The sequence below is a fragment of the Phalacrocorax aristotelis genome, chromosome 2 (assembly GCF_949628215.1).
Source record: "Phalacrocorax aristotelis chromosome 2, bGulAri2.1, whole genome shotgun sequence".
NCBI lineage: Eukaryota > Metazoa > Chordata > Aves > Suliformes > Phalacrocoracidae > Phalacrocorax > Phalacrocorax aristotelis.
The window spans coordinates 76,862,727-76,887,394 of record NC_134277.1 but is presented as its reverse complement, the minus strand read 5'-3'; the positions used below and the strand labels follow the sequence as shown (position 1 = coordinate 76,887,394).

The 24,668-nt window shown below is 38.4% G+C and overlaps 1 protein-coding gene across 3 annotated transcripts; it reads right to left on the bottom strand.

The window, feature by feature from the left end:
* Positions 1–340: 340 nt before the first annotated feature.
* On the bottom strand, positions 341–24,520 carry KDSR (3-ketodihydrosphingosine reductase). 3 transcript variants are annotated; one of them, XM_075084187.1, is made up of 11 exons: positions 24,424–24,519; positions 24,158–24,357; positions 17,208–17,297; positions 16,051–16,107; positions 12,593–12,658; positions 12,385–12,480; positions 11,061–11,252; positions 9,048–9,131; positions 6,093–6,176; positions 4,101–4,202; positions 341–3,746 (listed from the first exon to the last, which is right to left on the bottom strand). In XM_075084187.1, the coding sequence occupies exons 2-11, from the start codon at positions 24,263–24,265 to the stop codon at positions 3,627–3,629; spliced, it is 999 nt and encodes a 332-aa protein (XP_074940288.1). In that variant the 5' UTR covers positions 24,266–24,357; positions 24,424–24,519; the 3' UTR covers positions 341–3,626. The 3 variants fall into 3 exon arrangements, with proteins under 3 accessions (XP_074940288.1, XP_074940289.1, XP_074940290.1); XM_075084188.1 differs by having other exon boundaries at positions 24,427–24,518; XM_075084189.1 differs by lacking the exon at positions 9,048–9,131 and having other exon boundaries at positions 24,424–24,520.
* Between the last annotated feature and the right edge of the window lie 148 nt (positions 24,521–24,668).

Below are 24,668 nucleotides of genomic sequence, written 5' to 3'. Positions count from 1 at the left end.
GACAGCACAAGCACTAGTTATACTGGCAGCACCTCCTGCAATAAAGGCAGATTTTGCCCATGTAACCTTACTTTCATTATGGTTTGATGACACTGGGTCTGCTGACAATATTCAGACACAATTCTTTACGTCCTTCATCTGCCATACACCTCTGCCCCAACCTGCCGAAATGGAGGTATATATTGACCTCTCTGTTGTCCTACAAAATTAAGAGGATCCTGCTGAACTAATCCCAGATTTATAAAATAGAAAAGAGAAGGAAAAAAGCCAAAACACTTAGCCCTGCAAATGAATTTATCCATTGCTCTTCATCCCCTCAAAGAACTTAGAAGTTACAGGCTTTGTTGATTCTCCATTTATTTTGAGAAATATAAAATATGAAAACTAGTTTACAGTTCTGGCACAAAAAAAATCATGAAGCAATAAGCACAAAGTTTCTTTTTACAAATAATGCTATATATATTTTACCATTTAAAAGTGCCTAGAGCTTTTCACAGCAAATAAAGTTTATTTACCTATATCTTTTTCCTTAGTAAAATATTAAATCTATTTCAATTGCACATGAACACCTTGGTGAAGTAAACTATATGTAGAGTTACAATAAATCTGTATTTAAAGCAGAGTCATTAGAAACTGCATGGAATGGGAGAGACTATCAAAGCCTAAATCGAATCTTAAAGATTGATCAAGAAAAGAGAAAAGACACCAACTGATATGGCACAAGTGATTAAATTATTGACAATTTGACAAAAAGTAATAAAGCGTATTTGAAGTTCTTCACAGACCTAACACGCTGCTAAGACATTTCGATGCAGAGGTTTTGTAACATTTGAACTGGCAAAACAGTTTTTTTTGGCTGCTAAACATTTTTCCACAAGATTACAAGGCATCTCCTTCACTTAATATTGGACCTTAAAATGAGTATATTGGTAGACAGAATGTGCATAAGGGAACAAAATTTACACCAAAGGTTGCTGTAGTTGACAGTTTACTATGCTTTGACAATAAAACATTTGAAAAGTTTAGCAGTTAAAATTAACTGCATTAACTTGCAACAGCAGAAACTAGAACTTTAACAAGGTTATTCTTTACTTGTTCCTTCAAAAAACTTGCCTCCTTCCAATTTCCAGAATTGCTGAGGCATTCAACTTACCATTTTACTGTCAATACAACCACTTACACTATGCAAAATCAGGTGTGAACTGATGTCTCTATAGATCAGGGCCATAACTTTCACCCACTGTTCTTGTTCCTCCTTCACAGACACTTGCACTGAATTGTATTGGTATTATTTGGAGGACTCTTTGCTCAAGAAAGAGTGATTGGTGATCTAAGATGCCCAACCTGAAACATTTTAGAGGCCCAGCTGCCATACTGTCTTGTGTGTGCTCTGGCCTTCTGGATTAAGTTTCTTACATGCAAACCCTTTAACATTCCAAGCTGAAGAACCAAAAATTCAAGTATCCACAATTTTACTGGTTTTAAGTCCTGACCTTCAAGCTTGTGTTGATGTCAAGTCATTTACATAAGCTTTTCTTTCAAACTACAGCACAACCAATTCACCCATTTCGGTATCTTTTGCAGGTGGCCGAAACAGTATTTGATTTGCAACAACATGAGAATTAAGATAGACAATAGGATCCAAATAGTATTGTTATGTTGCTTTAAGAAACATGGCAAGGTTGACAGTGGATGTATGGTAAATGTTCCATTATGTCACTCACATTAAGCAGCACAGGAAACATATGCACACTAGATTTCTTTGCACTGAAGCCCAGCAGTTTAAAAATGCAGGAATACACTCTATTGTCAAATTTAGTATTATATTATAGGCATGCAGAACTTCACATATCTAAACAAAATCAGGAGGCAGGACCTAAAACATAGCCTTTGTGAAGAATTCAACAATGCCTCAACATTTGCAATCTAATGAAAGTCTAACCACTTAAAACGAGAGTGCTGATGTGACCCTGCCCCAAAATATATTTGTAAACCAGGTATTAAAGCAAGTTTAGTCTATGTGAACAAAATTTGCAAAGTGATCGACCAAATTCAGAGATGGAAAATAAACAGACTCAATAAGTTACACTTTAAAGGTTTTCCAGTTAACCATCTATTATTTTTCATCTCAGTTTAATTGAATACCTCTTCTTAAATAGACATAGAGAATATCTTAACAAAAGCAATCAATTTTGCCTATTTTGTTGTTAAGTACTACTTTCAAGGAAGTGAAAGTGCCCAGTTTTACAAGTAATTTTAGATTCAGATTATGGACTGAAAGTGGAAAATATGACACTGAAAACACAGCAGTGCTAACAAATACAAAATATGCAGCTTTTGGAAAAAAAAAAAAAGCAGCTCACAAGGCACTTGCTATAGTGGTCCATTAAATAAACAGTATACACAGTGCACCCTTAAAACATGATTGTTATGCATCAAGCTTTTTCAGTGTTAAACTTCAGATTAGAAACGGCCACTAGGTTCTGTGTATTCTGAAGCAGCTGAGCAGCCTTGTTTCATGTAATGGAGATGAAACAAATTAGAAGTGGGGCACAGAAGGAGAGAATTTGAAATAATTTCTTGTCATGCGAAAGTTATTCTGTATAGGGATAAAATTAAGTGTGGAATGCCATTCTAACACACACCCCTCTCCCTCCTGACCCCCTGCCCCAAAAAGCTACATTCCTGCTACTGGAAGAGCCTGGCATTTTAATTACAATTGATTCTACCATCAACTACTGGTTTGGCTCATCATTTGCAGCTTTGAAAAATAATGTGCATAAGAGTAGCATTAAGCTACTTTCCTTTCCAGAGCAAAAACTGGCAGGTAAGGAAAAGTATCTGTAAAAATTGTACATTATTCCAATGCCTTAAAATGCTGAAAGTCATAATCAACATGCTTGATACTGGTTTGATTCCCTGCCCACCCCCCCCCCCCCCAAATACTTCAAAGGCCAGAAGAGCTACAGACCCAGACACATCTTCCAGAATTTCTCTGTGGGAACGGGTTCTTCATCTCCCTTTAGAAAGTATGCATATATTAAACCATACTTTTTAATTACTCCCAGACTGAGAAAGCTTGGATGATGTATCTACCATCTTAAGGTTTCCACAGCTGCATGTTGGATTGAATAAGGAAAGCTGTCACTGGCAGAAGGATCTGTAGATTGGCCAAAGGAAAAGTTAACATTCTAAATTAAAAACAGTCCCAAAACATTAGCAAAAGGTACCAACTTGCTATGGGGACTTCGATCTACTTCAGCCCAGTCTGTTATGGTACTTATTTTGTCCATAAGCACCGAAGTGTGAAAACTTAAGGACTTGTCTAGAATTACCGCACATAGACCATTCTCAAATTCTACTCTGCGGGATCATTTACAAGTTCCTCAAATTTGCTCCAATTCAAATCACCAAAAAAACCCCATTCTAATCCTCGTTCACACTTCTGCATAGTTTGGCATTTTCTGGAGTTGTACTTTTGTTTTCTTTCATAGCTTTTGAGGGGACTCATCTGTCACATACGCAAGTACTTCCAGTCTAAATCCTTCAGGAGAAAAACTGAGTCCCACTTAAGCAGCAAGCTGTCCAGGACTGTTTGACATTCTTCTTTCAATTCCAAGTAAACATTACTCAGTTTTATCTGCACTTTCAGATTTTTCTCTTTGCATCATGCAGTGACGAACTATGCTGTCAAAACTTCCTAGGTAAAATAGGCCAACGATGCGAAAAATGCCCATGCAAACAACCTGGAAACAGAGAGAAACATCTTTCAATTCATTTAAGATCCCAGATAGTAGCATATTATTTACTTGTGAAATAAAAAAAAGGTCCAGGCAGGTATGTTATGTAACCTCAAGAAAACAAACTCATGAAAATCATAACTACATAACAGTTCAGGACTGAGTAGCAGGTACTAATTTTAGCTTTCCCGCCAACTTGCTGCTTCAGCTTGAAAATGCCACTTCAGTTTCCTAAACCTAAGTCTCCACATTATAACAGCCATTTGATGAAAAATATTATCAATGTTTGCATAATGTTCTACATTTTAAAATATTTTAAATTATAAGAAATTGTGACTACAGGCCCTTCCCAAATCTTACCTGCTGAAGACCTTCAGTAATAGAAGTGACTGGTGACATTCCACTTGTCAATATAGATAGCATGTAACCATCTGATCCAACTGAGCTGTTAAAGTTCCCTTGCTGGATGGAAGGAAAAAAGCAATTAAGAAAAAAAATTTAATTTACCCAGTTGTGGCAAATCATGATGTGTCTTATTTCAACAGCTACTTTTGATGAACATAGCTGACTGATGTCACTAACAACAAATATTTTTATGTAAAACAACATTAACACAATTAAGATTCAAAATATTCAAAAACATTTTGTACTACACGGCAATATTCCAAAAGGCATTCACTTAAAAATGGACAAGGAAGCTAACTTCTCTTTAGAGAGGTGCACTAAATTACTGCAGATTTCTTTACAAGATAGAAAGGCTCTAAATTTCTTCTTGAACCATGCTTACTGATGGAGAAAATATATTATGGTCTTCCCATCTGTAAACATATTGCAGAGACAGAATTACACCCTGACTCTGTCAGATAACCAATCACTACTAAAATTGTAGAACAGAATACCGCTTGCCTATTGTTAAAATTAGTTTGCCATCACATGAGATTGTGCGGGGGGTGTATTTCAAATGCTAGGTAACAGGTCCTCCTTCCTCTATGGTCAGGGATTTTTTTTACCTTGCCCTCCTCAAAACCACGAGATACACAGCCTGCTAAGCAAGCCAGCCAGCAGAAGAGAGGGGACAAGACAACCAGGGAAGAGTTGTTTGGTTGGTTCGTTTCTGACTACTCATCAGGAAAATTGCAGCTCTATAGCTCTGGCTCTCAGGGCTTCTCCCATTTGTTTCCAGCAGACTTTATGCTGGGAAAAAAACTTTCTGAAACACTGCAGGACTAAATCTATGGAATGTAGAAGTGAAAAGAGAAGGTGGTGTCCTGAATCAGGGTTAGGAATGAATCTATGCAAAGTAGTAGAGGATATTAGATTTGGTTATTTCCCAACACACACTGGAGAGGACTGCGAGTTCCTACAGAACAGAGCTACCTTTTAACTTCCATTTTAGTCTCTCAGCTGACAGCTTGAGTACATAAAGACCATGTCTGAACTAATATATCAACCAAAGTGCTGGAAAGCATGGTGTAGAAATACCAGATGCTTAAGATGAGAGATCAGATCAGTTTTCCTTAAGCACCAAAGCAGAATATTATGTGAGGTAGTACTTGCATACATCGACCCCAATGCAGTACTGCATGCATACTTCCATACGTTCACCCCAAAACCAGACATCATTTTGTGTTTATGTGCTGTATTTGTGAAAATATGGTAGTAGATGTAAGTCATGTTGAAGATCAAGACTATTTGGAATTGCAAAATTACAGATTTTAGGATTTAATGACTGCTTTATGAACGTGAAGTTTCATGTTTGTTTCCATTCTGAGGTGCTTTTATTAAGCATGCAAGCATTCCATAGCACAAAACATTAAAAAGTATCCTCAGAAAGGCAATACACCTTTAACCACCAAGAACAGCATTTTATATATTTTAATCACTCATAAATCACATACTTAAGCCATTAAAAGCTGAAAAGACTAGACTGCCTTCATGTATTGTAAAATTTTTATATGAACTCATCTTCAAGAATAATAAGACAGTTCAACAAGCTTTTGAGGTTAGACAAATGGTATTTGATACATAAAAAGTCAATAGAGTTTAATGCTTTAAAGTCAGTCATAATCTGCCTTTGAGACATTGCATCATACTGAATCATCATTTTGTTCTGTCTAATGTACTACTTCAGATACTTTTTAGTTCTAAGATGTTGTATAAAATCATTTGTGGGCATGGTGGCAAAGGAAGAGTAAAGAAAGTACTTCCTGTTCAAACTAAGCAGCAAAAAGTACTGTTTCATGTAAATGGATTTTGCATTTAGCTCAACCATTGACTTACACTCTTAAACAAGTATTATCTGTGATCCCAGCCTCTAACAAAGAACATACTTTAAAAATATAATTTACTTACTATGGCATCTTTGACTATAACTCTGGCAACTTGTTCTGCTTGGCAAACAGATGAGGTTTCAGAAATTAACTTCGTCTCTAAGGGCTTTAGTAGAAAAACACCAATATAAGTTTGACTAACAACACAAAGGAGAGAAAAATATGAAGGCCACATTTTGGTTTTGGGTCTTTTGTCATGGATGACATCAAGTGGTATCATACTGTCACCTGAAACATCCACTTAAGCAAAAGTAAAAGCACCTCATCCATAACAATCTTATTTTATCAAGGGAAATGCCAACTTTTCCTTGAGTATTACTTTTTAAAAATAGTTTACTATGAATAAAATATGAAAAAGTGTTCCCCCCCCCCAAGTATTTTGTTTTCAGTAGAAGCTACCAAAATGGTTAAACTATGTCTCCTCAACACCTGTATTAGTTCACTTACGTTTTTTGCCAGAAATGAAGTAAAAGATAGGCCTGAAATATTTTAAGATCCTACAAAACAACTTTTAAAAAAAATATTTCTTAAACTCCACACACTGGTATCCACTACAATCCATCACTGCATTTTATTTCATGTTTTAGAGCATTTATGTCACTTTCCCTCACTAGAAGAAAGCTATTATGGCAGTTATTTTAGCAATCACAATTTCTTTCGCAAAAAAACCCTCCAAACCACCAAGTCTGATCTGTTACAACAACAACAAAAAAGGGCAAAAATATACTTTAAAGTATTTAAAAGGACATGAATGAGAAGCGTGCTTCTAACAAGTAAAACAATTATGGAGCTAACTGCACAGCAAGCTATTTATGTGCTCAATATATTAAGACAGATGGTTCTGTTGATGAAGAAAACCAGTGTTAAGTTAAGAAGAAAAGAGTACTTGGTTGCAAGTTGACTTGTTGTAATAGCTAATTCAGTTACATTTAATAACAAAATTTAATTGAAGCGTTGAAGCCTAGTCAAATACTGAGACTAGTTTAATTCCAAGATTAATACTTAAAAAAAAAAAAGCACTTACAGGGAAGAGCAGAGCAACTACAGGTTTCTCTCTCATTATCAATCCAAAGTACTACAGAAATTAAGCTTCCCAGAAACAGGCCTATTTCCAAACATATGTAGAATTATGAATCCTGATTTCACTGACCAGGCTCACTGAGAACTTCAGAGTTTTTAGTACATGTATTTTAAGAGAGGGGCTGGGGGGAATCGGTGTCTTTGCCAACACAAATCACATACAAACACCTTCTACATGCTTTCCTACAATGATACGGCTTACGTCACCAGATCTCCAACTCATCACACCCGTGTACTTTGGAGCTTACTGGCCAGTATCTCTTTCAGATTTGGTTGATAGAGGGATGTCAACAATAATTAAAATACTGTAAAAATTTGGGAAAAAATCAGCAGCTATACAGAAGCAACAGCTAAAGCTAATGACACGATGAGAAAAAGGCAGGCAGAATTCAGCCATTAAATACTTGATCTGGCTAGTCAGCCGGCCAAAGCACGGTTGTAATTTTTAAAGGAGTTACCTCAAAAAAATAAAAAAGCTTAATGATTAAACACAGGAAAGCTGTATCATAGTTCCTGACATTTTCTTTTACTATATTCAATGATTACAGAGAAAAATAGCCTAAAGAGATGCAAACTGCAGAGACATGTTCTAAACTAAGTAGTATTGAATAAATGCAACAATAATAAATGAGTATCTGAACTCTCAGAGCAATGCGCTATTGCAGAGATTTAAGGTGCACTATCACTATAGGAGCAAGTCACCTGAAGACTTCATGTATGCTAAAGCAAAGTATAAGTCTTTGCTTAAAAAGACAACACCTTTGTGACACGTAAGATAAATCTCACTGCATCTCTTTTAAAGAGAAGTCTTAGATGAACAGTGTATTTTGCTGGTGACTGTATTTCCCTGAAATGGGCTATTAAGAAGAAAAAAAAATCCCAGAGAATATGCAAGCTCTGCAAGTATCTGCAGATGTCTACTTCTGGCACTTTATACGGATGTGTGGGAGTATACATTTAATAAAGAATATCTATATCAAGAAATGATGAAGTAAGAATTGCGTTATACAATCCCTACTGACTCCTATACACAGGGTGAAAGACAAAATGGAATTCAACCCCAATTTCCTATTATACATGATGGAGCATCTTGTAAAGGCTGATCTCATTAGATATCAGGTTTCTAGCTCACAGTATGCAAATAAAAAAACAGACACATTTTTCTCTAGTTACCTGATACTTCAGTCTGAACACAGGGCCTGAATATAGGGTTTTTTTAATTATACTTCATATGTATGGACATGTCAAATGACAAAAGGTGACTAAGTTTTTGAAGGTCAAAACTTCCCTTTTCAAGGTAAGCCAAATGGAAAAGGCCTACTGCTGACACACCCTTCTGTAAAGTGATACTGTCATTTGCACTACAAACACAATGTAAGAGTTTCCTTCCTACTTTAACACTAAACAACAGCCACTACTGAATTGTGTCATTACATATATTCATACAGCATGGTTAGTTTGCAGACTTCACTGAAGGAATTAGGTTTACTTTGATCTGTCAGAACATCTATCAGAGCAACTGCATGTTATCAAAGACGCAAAATAGGAATATTGGTTTTGGCTCATTAAGCTTTTATATCAAAACAAATAGTGGTTTTACAGTCTATCATTCCGCAACAATATTTCGACTGTGTACAGAAAGACTTTGCAATGTTTCAGATACTAAAAGTAGGTAGTTCTTCCATTTAAAGCCAGAACAATAAGCTACGCAATTATTCTCAAACTGTTTAACTCTGACTAGTTGGGTTGATAAAATTGAAGTGTTTAAAAGTACTTCTTAAAATCATAATATGGACTGAGTTCAAAAGTACTATGGAAGTGAATGAAATCTGAAATGCACTGCTTACTACAAAGTGAAGCTTTAAAAACATTACAGTATTACTGAAGAACAGTTTACCTTTGTTTTACTTTCTTCTGCAAAGCCAGGTGTGTCAGTATCTGGAGGATAGGCCACTGTTACGTAGATATTATAAGGTTTTACCTGTATTTTACAAAAGTAAGTGTTATCTTAATACTGACAGCCTTTACATCTCCCTCATAAGTTCATTAATTTCTCCTGTACCAAAGCAATACAGCAAGCATGAATTTAAATTCCTCCTAGTGTTAAATTGCTCTCATATTCAGCACTTGCATGACTCAGAGCTTTGCCAAATGAGAAAGCAAAACAGCAGAGATCTTAAAGAGGTTTGTGCTGCTTTGTTTAATAAAAATATCTAAAAACTTTGCATTTGAGGTAAATTATTTGATGAATCTAAGCAGTTAGCATTTAGGAGGAGTAGGAAAGTAGTTTAGCTCTACAGTTTTACCATTTTCAACTTAAAAACAAACAAAAATAACCCAACACACACACACACACACAAAAAAGACTAAGCCATTGCCAAGCATGAGCACCCAGCATTCATAAACACAAGGCCAAAAAGGCTTCCACTGAGGCTTTTTTGCTGTTTTTTATGTCAGTGTATTTTCACTGCTGGAGAAATATGAGGAAAACACCAACAAAAATATAAAACTCAAATTTGATATCTTAAAGATACTAAAATATCAATAATTTGTAAGAAGATATAAGGTAATAGTTATATTTAAGATAATTACCTAATAAATTAAGGTATCTTTAAGATCTCTTAAGATAATCTACATAGACAAGTTACAAGGCTTTTCAACCCATGGTATAAACTTGCAAGGGGTCAAAATCTAAGGAGACAGAAGAATAAGTAGGAAATGTGAGGAAAAAATGGAAGGTCTGATGTCAAGGATTGCATTTAGTTATGTATTTGTATGTATGTGTCAGAGAATTACATCACTTACTGTACGAAACGACTACGATACAAATCTACTCCAATACAAATAAAGCAGCTTCTAATGAAAATACTCAGAGGGCTAAAATAAAGCAGTGTTGTAAAGTGCTAAGCATTTTTATTTATATTATGAAGCATTCTACATTGAAAACACACACTGAAATACCACATCAGAGATCCATAAATGCCCTAATTTTTAGTTTTGAATAATTTGGTCTTCACAAAAATACCTGTCACCAGTTTGAAGAAGGACCCTGCAGTCATGTTGTTCTATTTGGCAGGCCAGAAGTGATTAAGAGGCAGTTTTACTCCATATTCTTATCCTGATCATGGCATACAACTATGTTGTGCAGAACAGGGTAACAACAGGGATTTGCAAGGGTCTAGAACTACAGACAGTTAGTATATAAACACTTAACTAAAATACATGTTCTAAACAGAAGGATAAGGAAGTAATTTCCAAATCAGTTTTACCTACCTTACTACAGTGTACTTACCAACCTCGTACCATTGAATAACTGTTTGTTTGGTTTTTAGTCTTGACTTAAGCATAAGCTTAGATCATTGCACTACAAGAAGTTCATATATACCAAAATTTAGAAGGGTGAACCACTGTCAACACCATTGCGTTTTTTTTTGTGGTCAATCCTCAAAATCTAGCTTGCAAGTTTTACTGTTTCATATGGTTCACAAACCACTTACCATGGCCTCACAAACAAGCTGGGAATCACTGGCCTGCCCCTCACGCATCCATGGGATCTTCAATATCATTCTGCACTTAGAGCCTTGAAAAAGACTTTTACTCAAAAGACTTAAAATCCAAGTCCTTTTAGTTAAGATAAAAGATTTTAAAAAATGTCTGCACATGTGGTCATCGTCAGTTCTAGGAACAGATTCAATCTATTCCCTCTTATGCAACTGAAATCAGCTTAGTTTCTGCAATCCCATGCAGAGCAATAGGATTGTACTGCTGCCAAAAAAAGGGCCAACATAGCACACAGGTTATCAGCAGTGCTGCACAAGACAAAAAGAACACTATTTAAATGAAAATATGCTGTGCTGCTAGTTAAAAAAATTGTTTACAATCAAAAATACTTAAATTATTGCACACATACCTCCATTTGCAGGGCTTCAGCCAACCCTCGAAGAGCAAACTTTGTTGGAGAATAAGCTGTATAACCAAATAGGCCTAACTGGCCAGCCTGAGATGATACAAACACAATCCTTCCCATTCTTCGTTCCTTCATGGTAGCGATTACTGCTCGACTTGGGTAAACACTACCCAGGTAATTGACCGCCATTAATCTCTGTACAAACAGTATTAATACCATATTTGAGCTGTAGGTTCAGAACCCTTCATGTTTGGTATTATTTATCTGAAATTCGTATTTCAGTCTGCTTTAACAATTAAGTGCACTAGAGTTGTAGTTCTATCAGCTAGCAGAAGGAACAACAATTGTTTTCTATTCTACAGCTTCATAAACTGTTTTATAGCTAAAAACTCTTACTTCAAGCCAAAAGAAACCCAGTCTATCTACAAGTCTTAACAGCATCCAGGATACTGATAATGCTGTGAACCATATGGCCTTCAATGAAAAAGAATATTTGAGGGAAAATCTAACCTAAACAGTGTCCAGGAAGCAATCAATTTACACACTATGAATGAAAACATACTGAAATAAAAGTTTAAAGATCTTTCTATAACAGGGAACAGGAAAAATTCTATGTATTCATGCATTTCAGAGATTTTAAGCTTTGACAGAATAAAGGAAAGTCTTTACTCTCTAGAAGACCTGAATCACAACTGAGAGCCTATACAAGCAATAGAATGGATAATTCAAATTTATTACAAAACTATGCCTATTTAGTATTTTGAGATGATTCAATGTTACCTGTAGATGACTAGGGGCCTGAGGGCTGTGGGCATAAAGTAATCAAAATACAGGGTTTGGGGTTTTGTTTTGTTTGGTTGGGGTTTTTTTTTCTTTTTTGTCTTTTCATCAGAGCAGCAGCTTCTCAAACTGCAAATAATTTGTGCACCTCAGAGCTGAACACTGATAATAGCCAAATTTTTCTTAAACAGGTTAAAATATGTAAGAAAAAAAATCTTCACCAGAAAAAGTGAGACCATGTAAAATTCAATGCCTTTCACAGTGCATTAAACTGCAGAAATGCATGCTGAGCTTTTCTGCCATCTTGAGGAGTCTTTCTACCCCAGAGGGAGAATTCGCTATTCTGACCCATCAATGGACTGATAGGTGAGAAATTAGAGGCAATCCTTGCAAATCTAAAGATACATTCTAATTCTGACAGCTACCACAAATCAGTGTAGTGTACCACTATTCATACAAAGTCTGCAAAGACACAGGAATGCAATCCAGTTGTTGGAACGGTTGAACAAAATATCATCATATAATAAAACAAAGTATGCTCACTCACTTCAAAAGAATTCACTTCAATATCCTCAAATTTTCCTGTAACTGATGTTCCTGCACAGTTTACAAGCATGTCAACTGGCCCCAGCTTCTCCTGAGCCTAGAAGAGGGGACAGAGGTTAAGATGTTCTTTAGCAGGAAAAAAAACTTCCTATAGCATCACACACAGGTAAGCTTCTTAAGATACATAGGTGAATCAGTTACTTCCTCACCTGTTTTAGAACATTCTCCACCTGTTCATAGTCTTTAGATACATCAACAGAAATACACAGTACAACCTAGAAAAGGAAAAGAGAAAGAACATTTTTACAACACGGTAAGTCCAGTAACTGTTGACTCTGAGCCTTTCAAAATGAATCAAAACCCAAGGATGTATCTTTTACAGAAAAAACAAGAAGTCTTTTTGACAGGACAGTTTGCCCTTCTCGCACACTGGAGAAAGCAATACCTGCCCCCACCGAGCTCCTCCCCCTCACATACACATATATTCTGGTATAACAAAGATTATATTAAGAACAAATAAGCACTTCAGGATCCTCAAAGCAGCTACTCATGTGCAAAGTATCAGTTCTAATTTACTGTACTAAGACACACCGTGACTAGTTATTTACAAGAAGTTTAGTAAAAACTATTCTAACTAAGGCAGTCAAAATTCCACGGTGCTACATTTAACTTTCAGTAGCGCTAAGCACAAGTCAAACCATTCACATGGCTTAGGTTAATCTGTAAGAAAAACCTTTTTTTTCCATATCACAGAAGGGAAAAGTGTTGCTCTAAAACTGCAGCATTAGCACTGCAAAAAAACTTTTCCAAAATGTATACAGCAAGTGTAACAAACCTGCTAACTTTAGTACTGGTAATGCACACTACCCTTTTTTTTCATAAATTAATAGTAGTAAACTTAGTTGTATACTGATTAATTAGGACACGTCAAGGACAAAACTAGAGTTAAGATTCTGTGAGAGACTGCCTGGTTGCACAGTGTCATAAATATCTAAAAAGTTAAGTAATGTGTATATGTTTACTCCTTCTCTGGAAACCAGAGATTATGGGTTTTAGTTTGAAAGATACAGAAAAGTGAAAATAAGCATTGGCCTGGGGGGTGTGGGGGGGTGGACAGGATGACAAAACACAGATGACTGTGATATCTAAGTTTTGTTGCAGCTAAAAGTTAGGCCCTGTTTTTCTTGAAAGTTACTTGAAGAACCTTCAAATCAACTTATGGCCAAAGGAAGCACTGCCTTTGGGTTACCACTCTCAAACTGTAAGACTGCTACAAACTCCAGCTTGGACAGGTATTTACAAATAAGCTACCCGCTCTGCTGAGCAACCAGCAGAGCTTCAGGGCAATTCATTGTCTTGAAAGGAGAAGCAATCTCATCACAATAAAAGGAGGGACTCCTGTATTCTTGTTCCAATTTCTATCCTTTCTGTTATTTCATCAGCTCATTTAAACTCAGTCTCAAGTGAAATAAAGTCATCACCAGTTTGTAACAAGTATCATCATGACCACTCGTCATGGAGCACATGGACACACACACACATATAAAAAGAAAAGCTTACCACAGTGTATAACTAACTGCTTTGGCAGCTAGTCATTTGTCAGTTTTGCCTCTAGTCAGACTACAACACCTCTTAGCTGTATAAACAGAATCTGCTTGCAATTCCTGTACAGCAGGTTGGCTATTCCTGCCTCCCAGCACTGTGTGGAGTTGGACATCAGAGCAAACTTGTGGCGCGAGTTATTGGCAGGTCTGCATGCATGTCCCCTTAGGGCATTTATTACATTTTGGAAATATTTCTCTTTTACATAAGTTTAAGAACAAAAAGGCAGTTGAACAAAAACAACATTGATTTATTATCTGGATGTTTTTGCAAGATCACTGAGGAGGTTAACAATCGCAGTTCTGTATCAAAATTGGAGCAGTTGGTTAATATATCAGATTGCACAGATGAGTTATTCATACTGTGAACACCACAATTGGGAACTACCACAGCTTTTATTGACTACTGTCACATTATACAATTCACCTCTCTGCTCCTGTTATCATACATTCTTTCTTCTGCTACAGTATACTGATTACCTTCACTCCAGAGCATGCACTATAGGATCGCTGGGCCAGAGCCAACAGTATGAGATTCAACAAGGCCAAGTGCCAGGTCCTGCACTTGGGTCACAACAACCCCATGCAATGCTACAGGCTTGGGGAGGAGTGGCTGGAGAGCTGCCTGGAGGTTGACAGCCAGCTGAGGGGAGACCTTATCACTCTCTACAACTACCTGAAAGGAGGTTGTAGCAAGGCAGGGGTCGGACCCTTCTCCCTAGTAACAAGCAACAGGACGAGAGGAAATGGCCTCAAGCTGCTCCAGGTGAAGTTTAGGCTGGATATTAGGAAAAACTTCTTCACTGAAAGGGTTGTCAGGCATTGGAACAGGCTGGCCAGGGAGGTGGTGGAGCCTCCATCCCTGGAGGTATTTAAAAGAAGGGTAGACATGGTGCTTGAGGATATGGTTTAGTGGTGGACTTAGCAGTGATAGGTTAGCGGTTGGACTTGATGATCTTGGGGGTCTTTTCCAACCTTAACGATTCTATGATTCTATAGATCCACACCTAGGACACAGAATATGCTGCCATAAATAGTGTAATATACCTACCCTGTTCCTCACCTTTTGTTCTAAATAGTGCATGGTGTTGGATCATTAACAAAGCTTTCACAATAAAAGATCAATTAAACCCCTAGTGAAGTAACTGGGAATATTCTATATTAGGAAAGGGATTAGAAAAATATTGCAATAAAACCTCTAAGAGCAAGGATTTCGCTCCATTGCACACTTATACCCCTAAAGGCTGCACTGTCAGCACTCGAAATAAGTCACATGTGAACATCTTTAATAGAACATTTGCCAAGTCAAATGCTAAAATGTACATAGATGCTAAACCCTGGCTGTCAACGCAACCAGATTTCATGTATGTATCCAAGAGCTGAACAGCGACAGCATAGGCTCACATAAAAAGTAATCCTTCCTGAGGATGTTTGCCTCTTGGCTCAACATGGAGTAAACGTAACAGTCTCTGTGTATGTGATCCATATCACAAAACATATTTCTCTACACTCTTTCAGCAGTCCTTTTGTACAGCTTCTCTCAGTTCAGCTACCCCCACTTCCCAGCTTCCGATATTCTGTTCCAGTGTGAGCTCTGCCCCAGACTCCCTCCTTTTTCCAGTTCTGTTCTTTGCATTCAGATCAGGCAGGCTTCCCTGTGACCTTGTCTACAACCCAGCAATAGCTACAGAAGAGCCAGCCTACCTGTCACTCCCCACTGCCTATGGTTAACATGGCTGCAAGTCTAAAGCTGCTTCTGCACACTGGAGCTTGCTCAACCTTGAAGGTACTTTCTGAGATTTTAACTAAACGCTCATGAACATGCGCCAAGCAATATTTTTTTAAAAAGCCCACACCTATCAAGCTTGGACAGATTTTAACAAGAACATCCTGACACAGTGTTTGACAAGGGATCAAATTTAGTGCTCAGCTTGGGAAACTACTATAGCAGCTAAAAGAAAATGTGGGTGGTGTTTATTTCTATTTTTTTCTTTTAAATGGCCAAATATAGTTTCTCCACATCTCAAATGGGGCTTAGTTTTCCAAATAAAAAATAGTGATCTTACCTGCTTGTCGTTAACAGAATACTTTTCTATTTCCTTCTTTGTCTGCAACAGTTTGTTCTGAAATGGATACAAGAACAGCTAAAACACTACAGTTGAGAGCACTTTTAGACTTCAGTATTTAAACAAGGCTTAAAAAACATTCCCTCAAACTCAAAAAGTTATCCTCAACTAGTTATACTTCATTATTGCCATTTTACAGATTTATGAATATATGATGAAAACATGAGCTCCATCAAGCCACCAGAACTTGCTTATCTGTTTTTCACTTCATCTTCTAAAGCCAGTAATGACTTGTAAAATAGATTTAATGCTTTTGTTTCATACAACTACACAGAGCGCTTAAGACTGTAGGTATTAATTTTTCTCTTGTATTTTGGTTCTATTTTATATTTATGTAATATTACATGAACTATTCTGAAGAATAATCACAAAAATTAACCTAATATTTGGTAAATTCAAGTTGTCATACTGCTTTCAAGAAAAATTGTATTAATTCTGGCTGCATTCAAGGTTACATAAAATAACGGTAAGTAAACTATCAAAGACAACCTGGAACTGAGGCTTCCCCAAAAGTTAAGTGCTTTTATTTCCTAAATTTTTTTTCCTCTATGAATAAAATAACAATCCATTATGAAAAGTCATTCCTACTAAATTCTGAGCACCTCTTAGTCAAAAAGAAAAACCAAAGCAACCCTTGCCCCCCCAAAGCTGCCTTGATGAACAGTTTTTCACTGGTAAAAAGTAGGATATAACACTGATTAGACACCAAAATATTCTCTGAATTTTAAGAATTGTCTTTAATCCTCCAGTCGTCCCCTACTGTAGGGCAATTCTACAGTTTTAAATGATACAGGGTTTTTCCTGCTTTTGCCCTCTGCCGCAGATCTAGACACTGAAATAATAAATGCGATAATGAATTAACAGAAGCAACAGCACTGGCAGTGTTTTAAGGCAAGCAAATCAGAAACTCCATGTTGGGCAACACTCCTTAAAAAGGCAGCCACCTATACTCTTCAAATGCATTAATCTGAAATGCTTAAGATCCCTGCATAGTATACACTGAAGAAAGTATGAATAATTATCAATTCCAAAATTATTCCCCACCTATACAGATTTTGTGAACAGAGTTTAGCCAGTAAAAACACACATACACTTACCTCATCCCTTGCAATCAGCGTTATGAAAGCACCTTGCTTATAACATTCAATAGCAATACATTTTCCAATTCCACTGGAGCCTCCAGTTACCTAAAAATTATTTGAAAATGGCAGTGTTAGTCCAGTATTCCCATCCTTTCTTCCATACCATAAGAGTCAAATCAAATGAAAATTCTAAAAATATACTGAGATTAAAATATCACCCAATGAGATACAAACACAGAAGATGCAAAGTTAGTTTACTTATTAAGAATGAAAAAATACTATCTGAATAGATTGATGGAACATTTGTTTCTGTCCAAAAACCAGTTTTACCTCAGTGGTATTTTTCGCTCATTTCTTATGTCAGGCACACTTGGACCCACTCTCACATGCTTTTGACTAAGTTTCATGTTATTTCTAAAAGACAGAAGTAGTCAGAAGTTTGAAGTCACTATTAATGTATCCATAATAATACAATTACATACTGCCCCTCCATACCTGGTCACAGTAGAAATTTTTTGTAAAATTAACAATCGTAAATTGCCTGCTGAAGATATCATAACAGAAAATACCTTCTTTCTTATTTAAAAAAAAAAAAATCCATTAATTCAACAGTTGGCCCACTGTAGAGTATCTCTCTGCCCCCAGTCTGGACCTTGAACTGTCTGTGCCATCCCACAATTCCAGTTTTGTGGGGATGCCAGCACCTAAATTTGCATTATCTTTTGTTCTTCCTCTAAACTGTAGCACTGAATAGTCTTATATGCAAACAGGAAATTAATAGTTCATCTACAGACAAATGCAGGGTGAAGACTACAGCCCTGCATTGTACATTGCAGGATGATACACTGCCAAATGATACTAATATACAGGTTAAAGTCATCTTAACACCTCTCTCACTACCCTCAATAAACTTACATATGAACTCCATGTGGAACAAGACATAAACAACAATCCTGATCTCTCTTTTTGACTTAGATAAAAATGTCTGCCTGTCTGACACTGCGTTTAAACGACTTGCTCATTTAAACTCAATCTCAGTCTGCACGTGCCTTTGGTCCTTAAACAAACACTGGTATCTTACTTATATACCCAAATTATTTGAATTTTCTTTTAACAGCATACTAAGAGGCTATAATTGAGAAAATATTGGAACGAAATGCCTTGAGGCAGTTATTGTAAAAAAAAATTTTGTTGACTAAATGAGTTCTGAAATACAGATTTCCTAATAACTGGAAAAAAGTGATTCAGATTACTCTGAAAATTGCCTTTTTTTGTTCTTTATCAAAACCTTTCAAAAGGCTTCAAAGAAAGTAAGGTCATCACTCCCATTTTAAGTATGAGAAAATGGAGGCATTGAGCTAACGAGTGGAAAAGCAAAGATCCCCAATCTCTAACTACATGGACTGTAAAAAGCCTTGTGTTGTCTCCTCATCTGCCAATGCCTCAGATTTTGTTTTCCGAGATGCATTATCCTTAAAATTCTTTCCACTTCTAACTCTGACTTTACTGCCTCCAGAAGTATATTCCCATGAATCACTAAACTCTTCTTTCATGTGAGTATTTAATCACTAACCTTCAAAAATAGCTTAGTGTAATTCAATTAATCCCAGCGAACAAAGATTTACAACATGGTCCATGGTTTCCGACTGGTTCGACTGCAGTCACAAATGGGCCGAGAATGGGTGTAACATTCACAAAGACTAATTTTAGTGCTTTAGGCTTCCTCTATTATTAGAGATAGCTACTTCAGATTAGTTTCTATCTGACTCTCCCTGCAAGATTAGCTTCACACTACACTAACCTTTGTGGATGACTCCAAGATGCATGTCCTGTTCCAGAAATGTGAAAGCTGGCCTGTAGTGTTTTGAACCAAAGGGATGACTGCTTACAAAGTAAACAAAGTCAGTAAGAGCGCAAGCGTTAGTTAACGATTTGGGACTTCAGCAGAATCCCAGAATTAATTTAATGCTTCATGACAGAAAGATGTTAAGGATTTTAGTGTATTCGCAAAATAGCTTGCAAGATTTCAATACATCTCCATAAAGATTAGAAGACTCAGTTTGATACACTCAGGCAGACCTCAGTTCCACAGCGCTTGTGAGCTGCTTCTACAGATTTTCAACAGCAGCAGGTACACCAGCACATGAACTAATCAATGTGCATGGAAGACTGCTCCAGTTCCAATTCTTGGCATAGCACCGAGACACAACTGATTACAACCTGCATAAACCAGTAAGTATCATGAACAGGTCAACTACACCAGCGCTTGAGGAATTCTTTGAAGGCAAAGGTACTGGCACGAAGCCTCTGGCTTGTCAGAGAATGCTAATGCTCATTTCAGAAAGACGAGGTCTGAAGTCATGCAAGAAAAGGAAAAAGGAAGTTTTTATTGACAGTCACACCCAAGAACACAGGATAGGGCTCATGTCAGATAGATCAGTGACAAAAGGCAATATCAATTAGCTGGGAACTTTCCCATTTAGGTAGCAGGCTGTTACTAGTATGTGGGAGGTTGTTACTAATACACACATCTTTCGGGAACATTCACCATGAATGCTAATGTAACAAAAAAAGAGTCCCTAACACTAATGAAAGCTTTGCTTTGTGCCACAGTGTAGCTAGCCTAAGCAAATCCTTGAAGTCTGTTAGTTAGGTAGGTTGCTAACATAGGTGCTCAGAATTAAGAGTACACATCTACTCAATTAAACAAGATGTTATTACAGTTATTTGCCCTTGTGTCCAATAGTTCTACAGCGCTACTGTATTTCATTAGTTCGAAACATTTCAATTGCCACTGATCCCGTTTTTAAATTTCATTATAAGACAGCCTCACAAGAGTTAGCAAAAATAAAAAACTGGTCACAGCAACTCAAAACACTGACTAATTGACATGAAGGGACAATTAAATCCTAGTATTAATTTGGATGTTCAGCATGTGATACTCCCTCTTTTAAGGGATACTCCCTTAAAATGTGATACTCCCTCTTTTAAATTTACAGCTCTTGAGCAGTGTTATTGAGCCGTTTCTGTGTTCAAGAAGAACAGGTACCAAATTAGCTATTCCAAAAAGGGTCTGGCTCCAACTTCAAGCTATGATCCTTGATAACACAGTTCAGCTTCTAAGATCGTAGGGTTTATTTCTCCCTTGATAAATGGAAGTATTGGGGCAAAGTACAGAGAATTGCTGTGTTTGACTTTCAAATTTGAGATACTGGAACTTCACTTCAATTGATGAGACAGTCCAAATTAAGAGAACTGTCTTCAGGAACGATCAAGAGTTGATTGATACAGTATCTCCAAGAGAGCTTATTAACTCTCACTTAGCACTGGATGCAAGCTGTTTTCATGCTTTTAGACAGTGCTCCCACAGAAGGTGTTTAGTTCCACTGAAACAGAACATCCCTGTAATCTGCTCTAAGTGGTAAGTTCGCCTGACTAGACTCAAAATGACCTCTTGTCAAACCACTCGGATGCATCCAAACCACAGATCATATCACTCCCAACACAGGAGCTACAATGCCGAGACACCAGGATTGGCCATCATTGAAGTTGACCACACTTATGTTGGGCTCTGCAGAGAGGTAGTAAAACTACTTCTAGAGTAGAGATGACCCTTATGCACATGGATATGGCATCATCATCCTGAACTATGTCAAAGCAAAAGGCCCTTTTCAATCTGAATGGGAGGTAGTCCCAAGCAGATAACATCTTTACATTTCCTGCCATTTTTAGTCCACAAACTTTGACAAACTGCATTCGTATCACCGAGATATTGGTTTTTTTTCCACAGAAATCCCAACCTCATTTCAGAATGACGGCTGAAACAACAGAGGGAAGGGTAGCATTGGTATTTCACCAAACAGTTTCTAAACATCACTCATGAAATTTACAGAATGCTGCTTTTGCCCTAACATCTTAAGTTTTTGTTGCATTCTGTTCCATCAAGCAAAGTACCTTTGCAGAGAAATGGAATGAAAAAGCAGAGAACATGTGTAGGACAGGTATAACATCCCTGACAAAGGGTAGTTAAATGTGATGCAAGTGAGCAATGATGCCCATGAAGGAGTGGTGACTGCCTTATCCTATTTTCATTTTCCTGTCTACTATTACAACCAAATATCAAATTAATAGCTCTTTCTCACAGAATAGGTGATGTGTGCTAGTATGTAGTCTGAGACCCAAGAAGAGAGTTAAAGCTAATGGCAAAATAAAAGACACATAAAATAGCCTTCTGGATTTCAAAGCATAGAGAAGTTCAGCACAAGAAGCAGATCTATAGCACAAAAGATAACTTTTAGAGAACACTTTCCTAGTCACGCTAGAAACAAAGCAAATAGTAATAAACATCTAAAAAGCATTTTGTTTTAAATAAGCTAAACCTCATGCTTAAGCCAATTTGATAGCAAAGTAGTCCTTTTTATTTCATGGTGCTCACTGGGGTCACCAAAACACACAGCAGATAAGAGGGGAGAAAAAACCCCACCAAATTAGACCACTGGTAACTGAGTTCTGTAGACTCTTACTCTGCATAAGTACTAATCTTGTCTAAGACAGACAGTCCTATGATCGTGATTCCTTCAGAAAGCATGCCTCACCTAACACAGTGAGTGCTTTCATCACGCAGATGACTCTGGGAGAGGATGGAGAGAAAAAACCCACAAGTTTTCTGCTTCAAATTTCTATCCCAAAAAGCAGTCAGAGTCAGTTACTTAGCCATAACGTAAACATTTATTAACTGTAACTGTTAGAGTGAAGATAAATCATTTTTATGAAGGATTAAGAGTGACAAGAATGCTGCCTTAAATTGAAAATTCAGTAACTGGTATGTAATAGCATCCAAAGTCACCCAATAACCTTTCTTCAGAAACTTAAGATATATTTTCATGATACTTTCAACTGGCCCCCAGAAGAGTTTCTATTTAAGACTGACTTTCTCTGCATCAGAAAAACAATTTATTGCAGTATATCTTGAAAAATTATATTTACTGTGCAATGGTAATCACTTGCCCTCTTGAGAGGGCTTAACCAGCCAAATACGCAATTTGTGGGTTTTTTTACTCCTTTATTATTTTGTTCTTTATTTCAAGGGTTTAACCGAGGCCTGACAAAGATTACCAAATGTTAATCTACAGTCTTATCTGAATCAAGTCATAAACTAAAAAGAATGTATATATGCACAACAATTAAAATAGATTTTGATACTTTTTTGTGAGAATACTTCAAAGAAGTCCTTAGATAATGTTACGGTCCTTAAGTATTTTCCATGAGGTCTCTCAGTAATTTCAGTAGCAGAGAACACTTACTTCCAGTATAAGATGTAAGAATTCACTTTACACAATGTGGAAAGCCTCCCTCAATGAAATTTCTCATTTGCAGTACCATCATCCAATATTCCTACTTATGCATTACACTAGAAGAGCTATGTAAAAAAAGTGTCCAGCATTATTACATCACAGAAGACCCGTACATCTGCTTCACCTTTGCTTTTACACAGTCTTGAAGGGCTCCTCCTTAATAAGCATTACTTCTGTGGGAAGAGCCATAACCAATGAACCTTAATGCAAACTTGAACACACCTCACACAGTATATGATGCTGTAAAGCCAGTTACAGCATCCAAGTAATACGTATTGCATAAAGCAACTTGGGAATACTGTTGCAACTTGGAAAGGTCTGAATTTTTCTGGGGACAGCTCCATCCTCCAAAGAGAGGCTCCAAAAATAACAAAAAAAAGAAACCCAAACAAAACAAAAAAAGGTACCCTACAAAGCTAAAAAAAGAGTAGCTGTAAATTCACTTGCACTTAAGCTCTGGATTATCCCAAACTCCCATGGTAATAAAGGGCACTATATTCACCCCTTAAAAGCAAGTTTAACCAATGAGTAAACTACAGCTTCTCTGCACAGAACATACCTTAGGGATTTAAAGCTAAGTTAAAAGACCTGATTGTAGAATACTGATTCTTTCACCACTTAACTCATTTGCTCTCATGCCTCCAAATTCACTACTTTCATGACCCATTGGGTATTGCTCCCCCTCCTTCCCAGCAGCCCACAAGCCACACACACCCATACAACTTCTAGCGGGGTACTACTGGTGAACTGCTTGAACAGTATGTTCGTCCAAAGATTTCCTTCTAAAGACTTACTCTACCATCTTGGCTACAAGCAGTCAAAATATTGCTCACAGACATCGGTATCTATGTACTTAAGGTCAAAAAGTTGCACGAGTGTCATCTGACCACTTCCTTTGTATTAGCCTTCCCACTTCTTCACGTCTGACTTGTTTTTTAGACCAAGGAAACCATAGGTTTTTGCCTTTTGTTTACGAGCGCACGCACCCCTTGCATACCTTAGGAAACGCCAAAAGAAAACAAAACTCAAGGTAACCGGTAACTTCGTGAGTCTCAAAAAGTCAACACTAAGACTGCAGGATGGTTTGCATTTCTGGTGGCTCACAAGATCGCCTTAAGCCAACCGAGATAGGCAGCGGTTGTCAGAATCATCTGTATAGATCATTTCCTTATCGCTCGGACTCGTGGCTCTCACGTTTTGGTAGCTTGGGGTGCTACAGCCAGCTACGAGGATTCCGTGCAAACCAGCGGGCACCCCTAATGCTGAGCCTCCCCGCCGCGGGCCTCCCCCGCCAGCCCGCAGGGATGCGCCGCCGGAGGCCCCCTTCCTCCCTCCGACCGCCGCCCACCCGGCGGCGGGGCCCTCCCCGAGGGATCCCCAAGGGCTGCCGGCCCGGCTTGCCCCGGGACGCTCCTTCCCACAGCGCCGGTCACCCGCCGCAGCGGGAGGGGCCTCCCTCCCTCCCGCCCCGCGCGGCGGCCCAACGGACAAAACGGCCGCGGCCGAGCGGCGGCGCCCCACCAACAGCCCGCTCCCTCAGCGAGGGTGGGGGGTGGGGTTGGAGGGGACGGATGGGCACACAGCCCCTTCCTCGCGCAGCGCCTCACTCACCACGACGTGAGCGCCGGGCAGCTTGAGGGGCTTGGGGCTGATGAGCGGCGACACCATGTAGAGGAGGAGGACGAAGGCCACGATGAAGGCGACGGCCAGGAGCAGCATGGCTTGGGTTTCGCTCGCGAAAAGGAGGTGGGGGGGTGGTGGGGAGGGGAGGGAAAGGGGGCGCCGACCGCAGCCCGGCGCAGCAGCAGCAGCAGCAGCAGCAGCAGCAGCAGCAGCAGCAGCAGCAGCAGCAGCAGCAGCAGGAGGAGGAGGAGGAGGAGGAGGAGGAGGAGGAGATGCCGCCACCCGCCTGCGCCGCGGCACCTGGCGGGAGGGGGGAAGGCGCTGCCACGGGGCGAGCGACGAGGAGGAGGAGGAGGAGGGAGTCCAGCCGCCACTCCGCGATCTGATTGGCTGCCGAAGCGGGTGCGGGTCTGCGCGTTCGGATTGGCCGGCGAAGGGGAGAGGGGGGGAAGATACCCGCGGATTGGCCGAGGGGCGGGACGGGGCTCGCAGATTGGAG

What these genes read in the sequence shown, in the direction of transcription:
- KDSR (XM_075084187.1), bottom strand. Translation starts at nt 24,265, where the DNA reads ATGCTGCTCCTGGCCGTCGCCTTCATCGTGGCCTTCGTCCTCCTCCTC. An exon ending in ATTCTGTTAACGACAAGCAG is followed by an intron (nt 12,659 to 16,050) that starts GTAAGATCACTA and finishes TTCCTTTTCTAG; the next exon opens with GTTGTACTGTGTATTTCTGT. An exon ending in TGGAGAATGTTCTAAAACAG is followed by an intron (nt 12,481 to 12,592) that starts GTGAGGAAGTAA and finishes CCCCTCTTCTAG; the next exon opens with GCTCAGGAGAAGCTGGGGCC.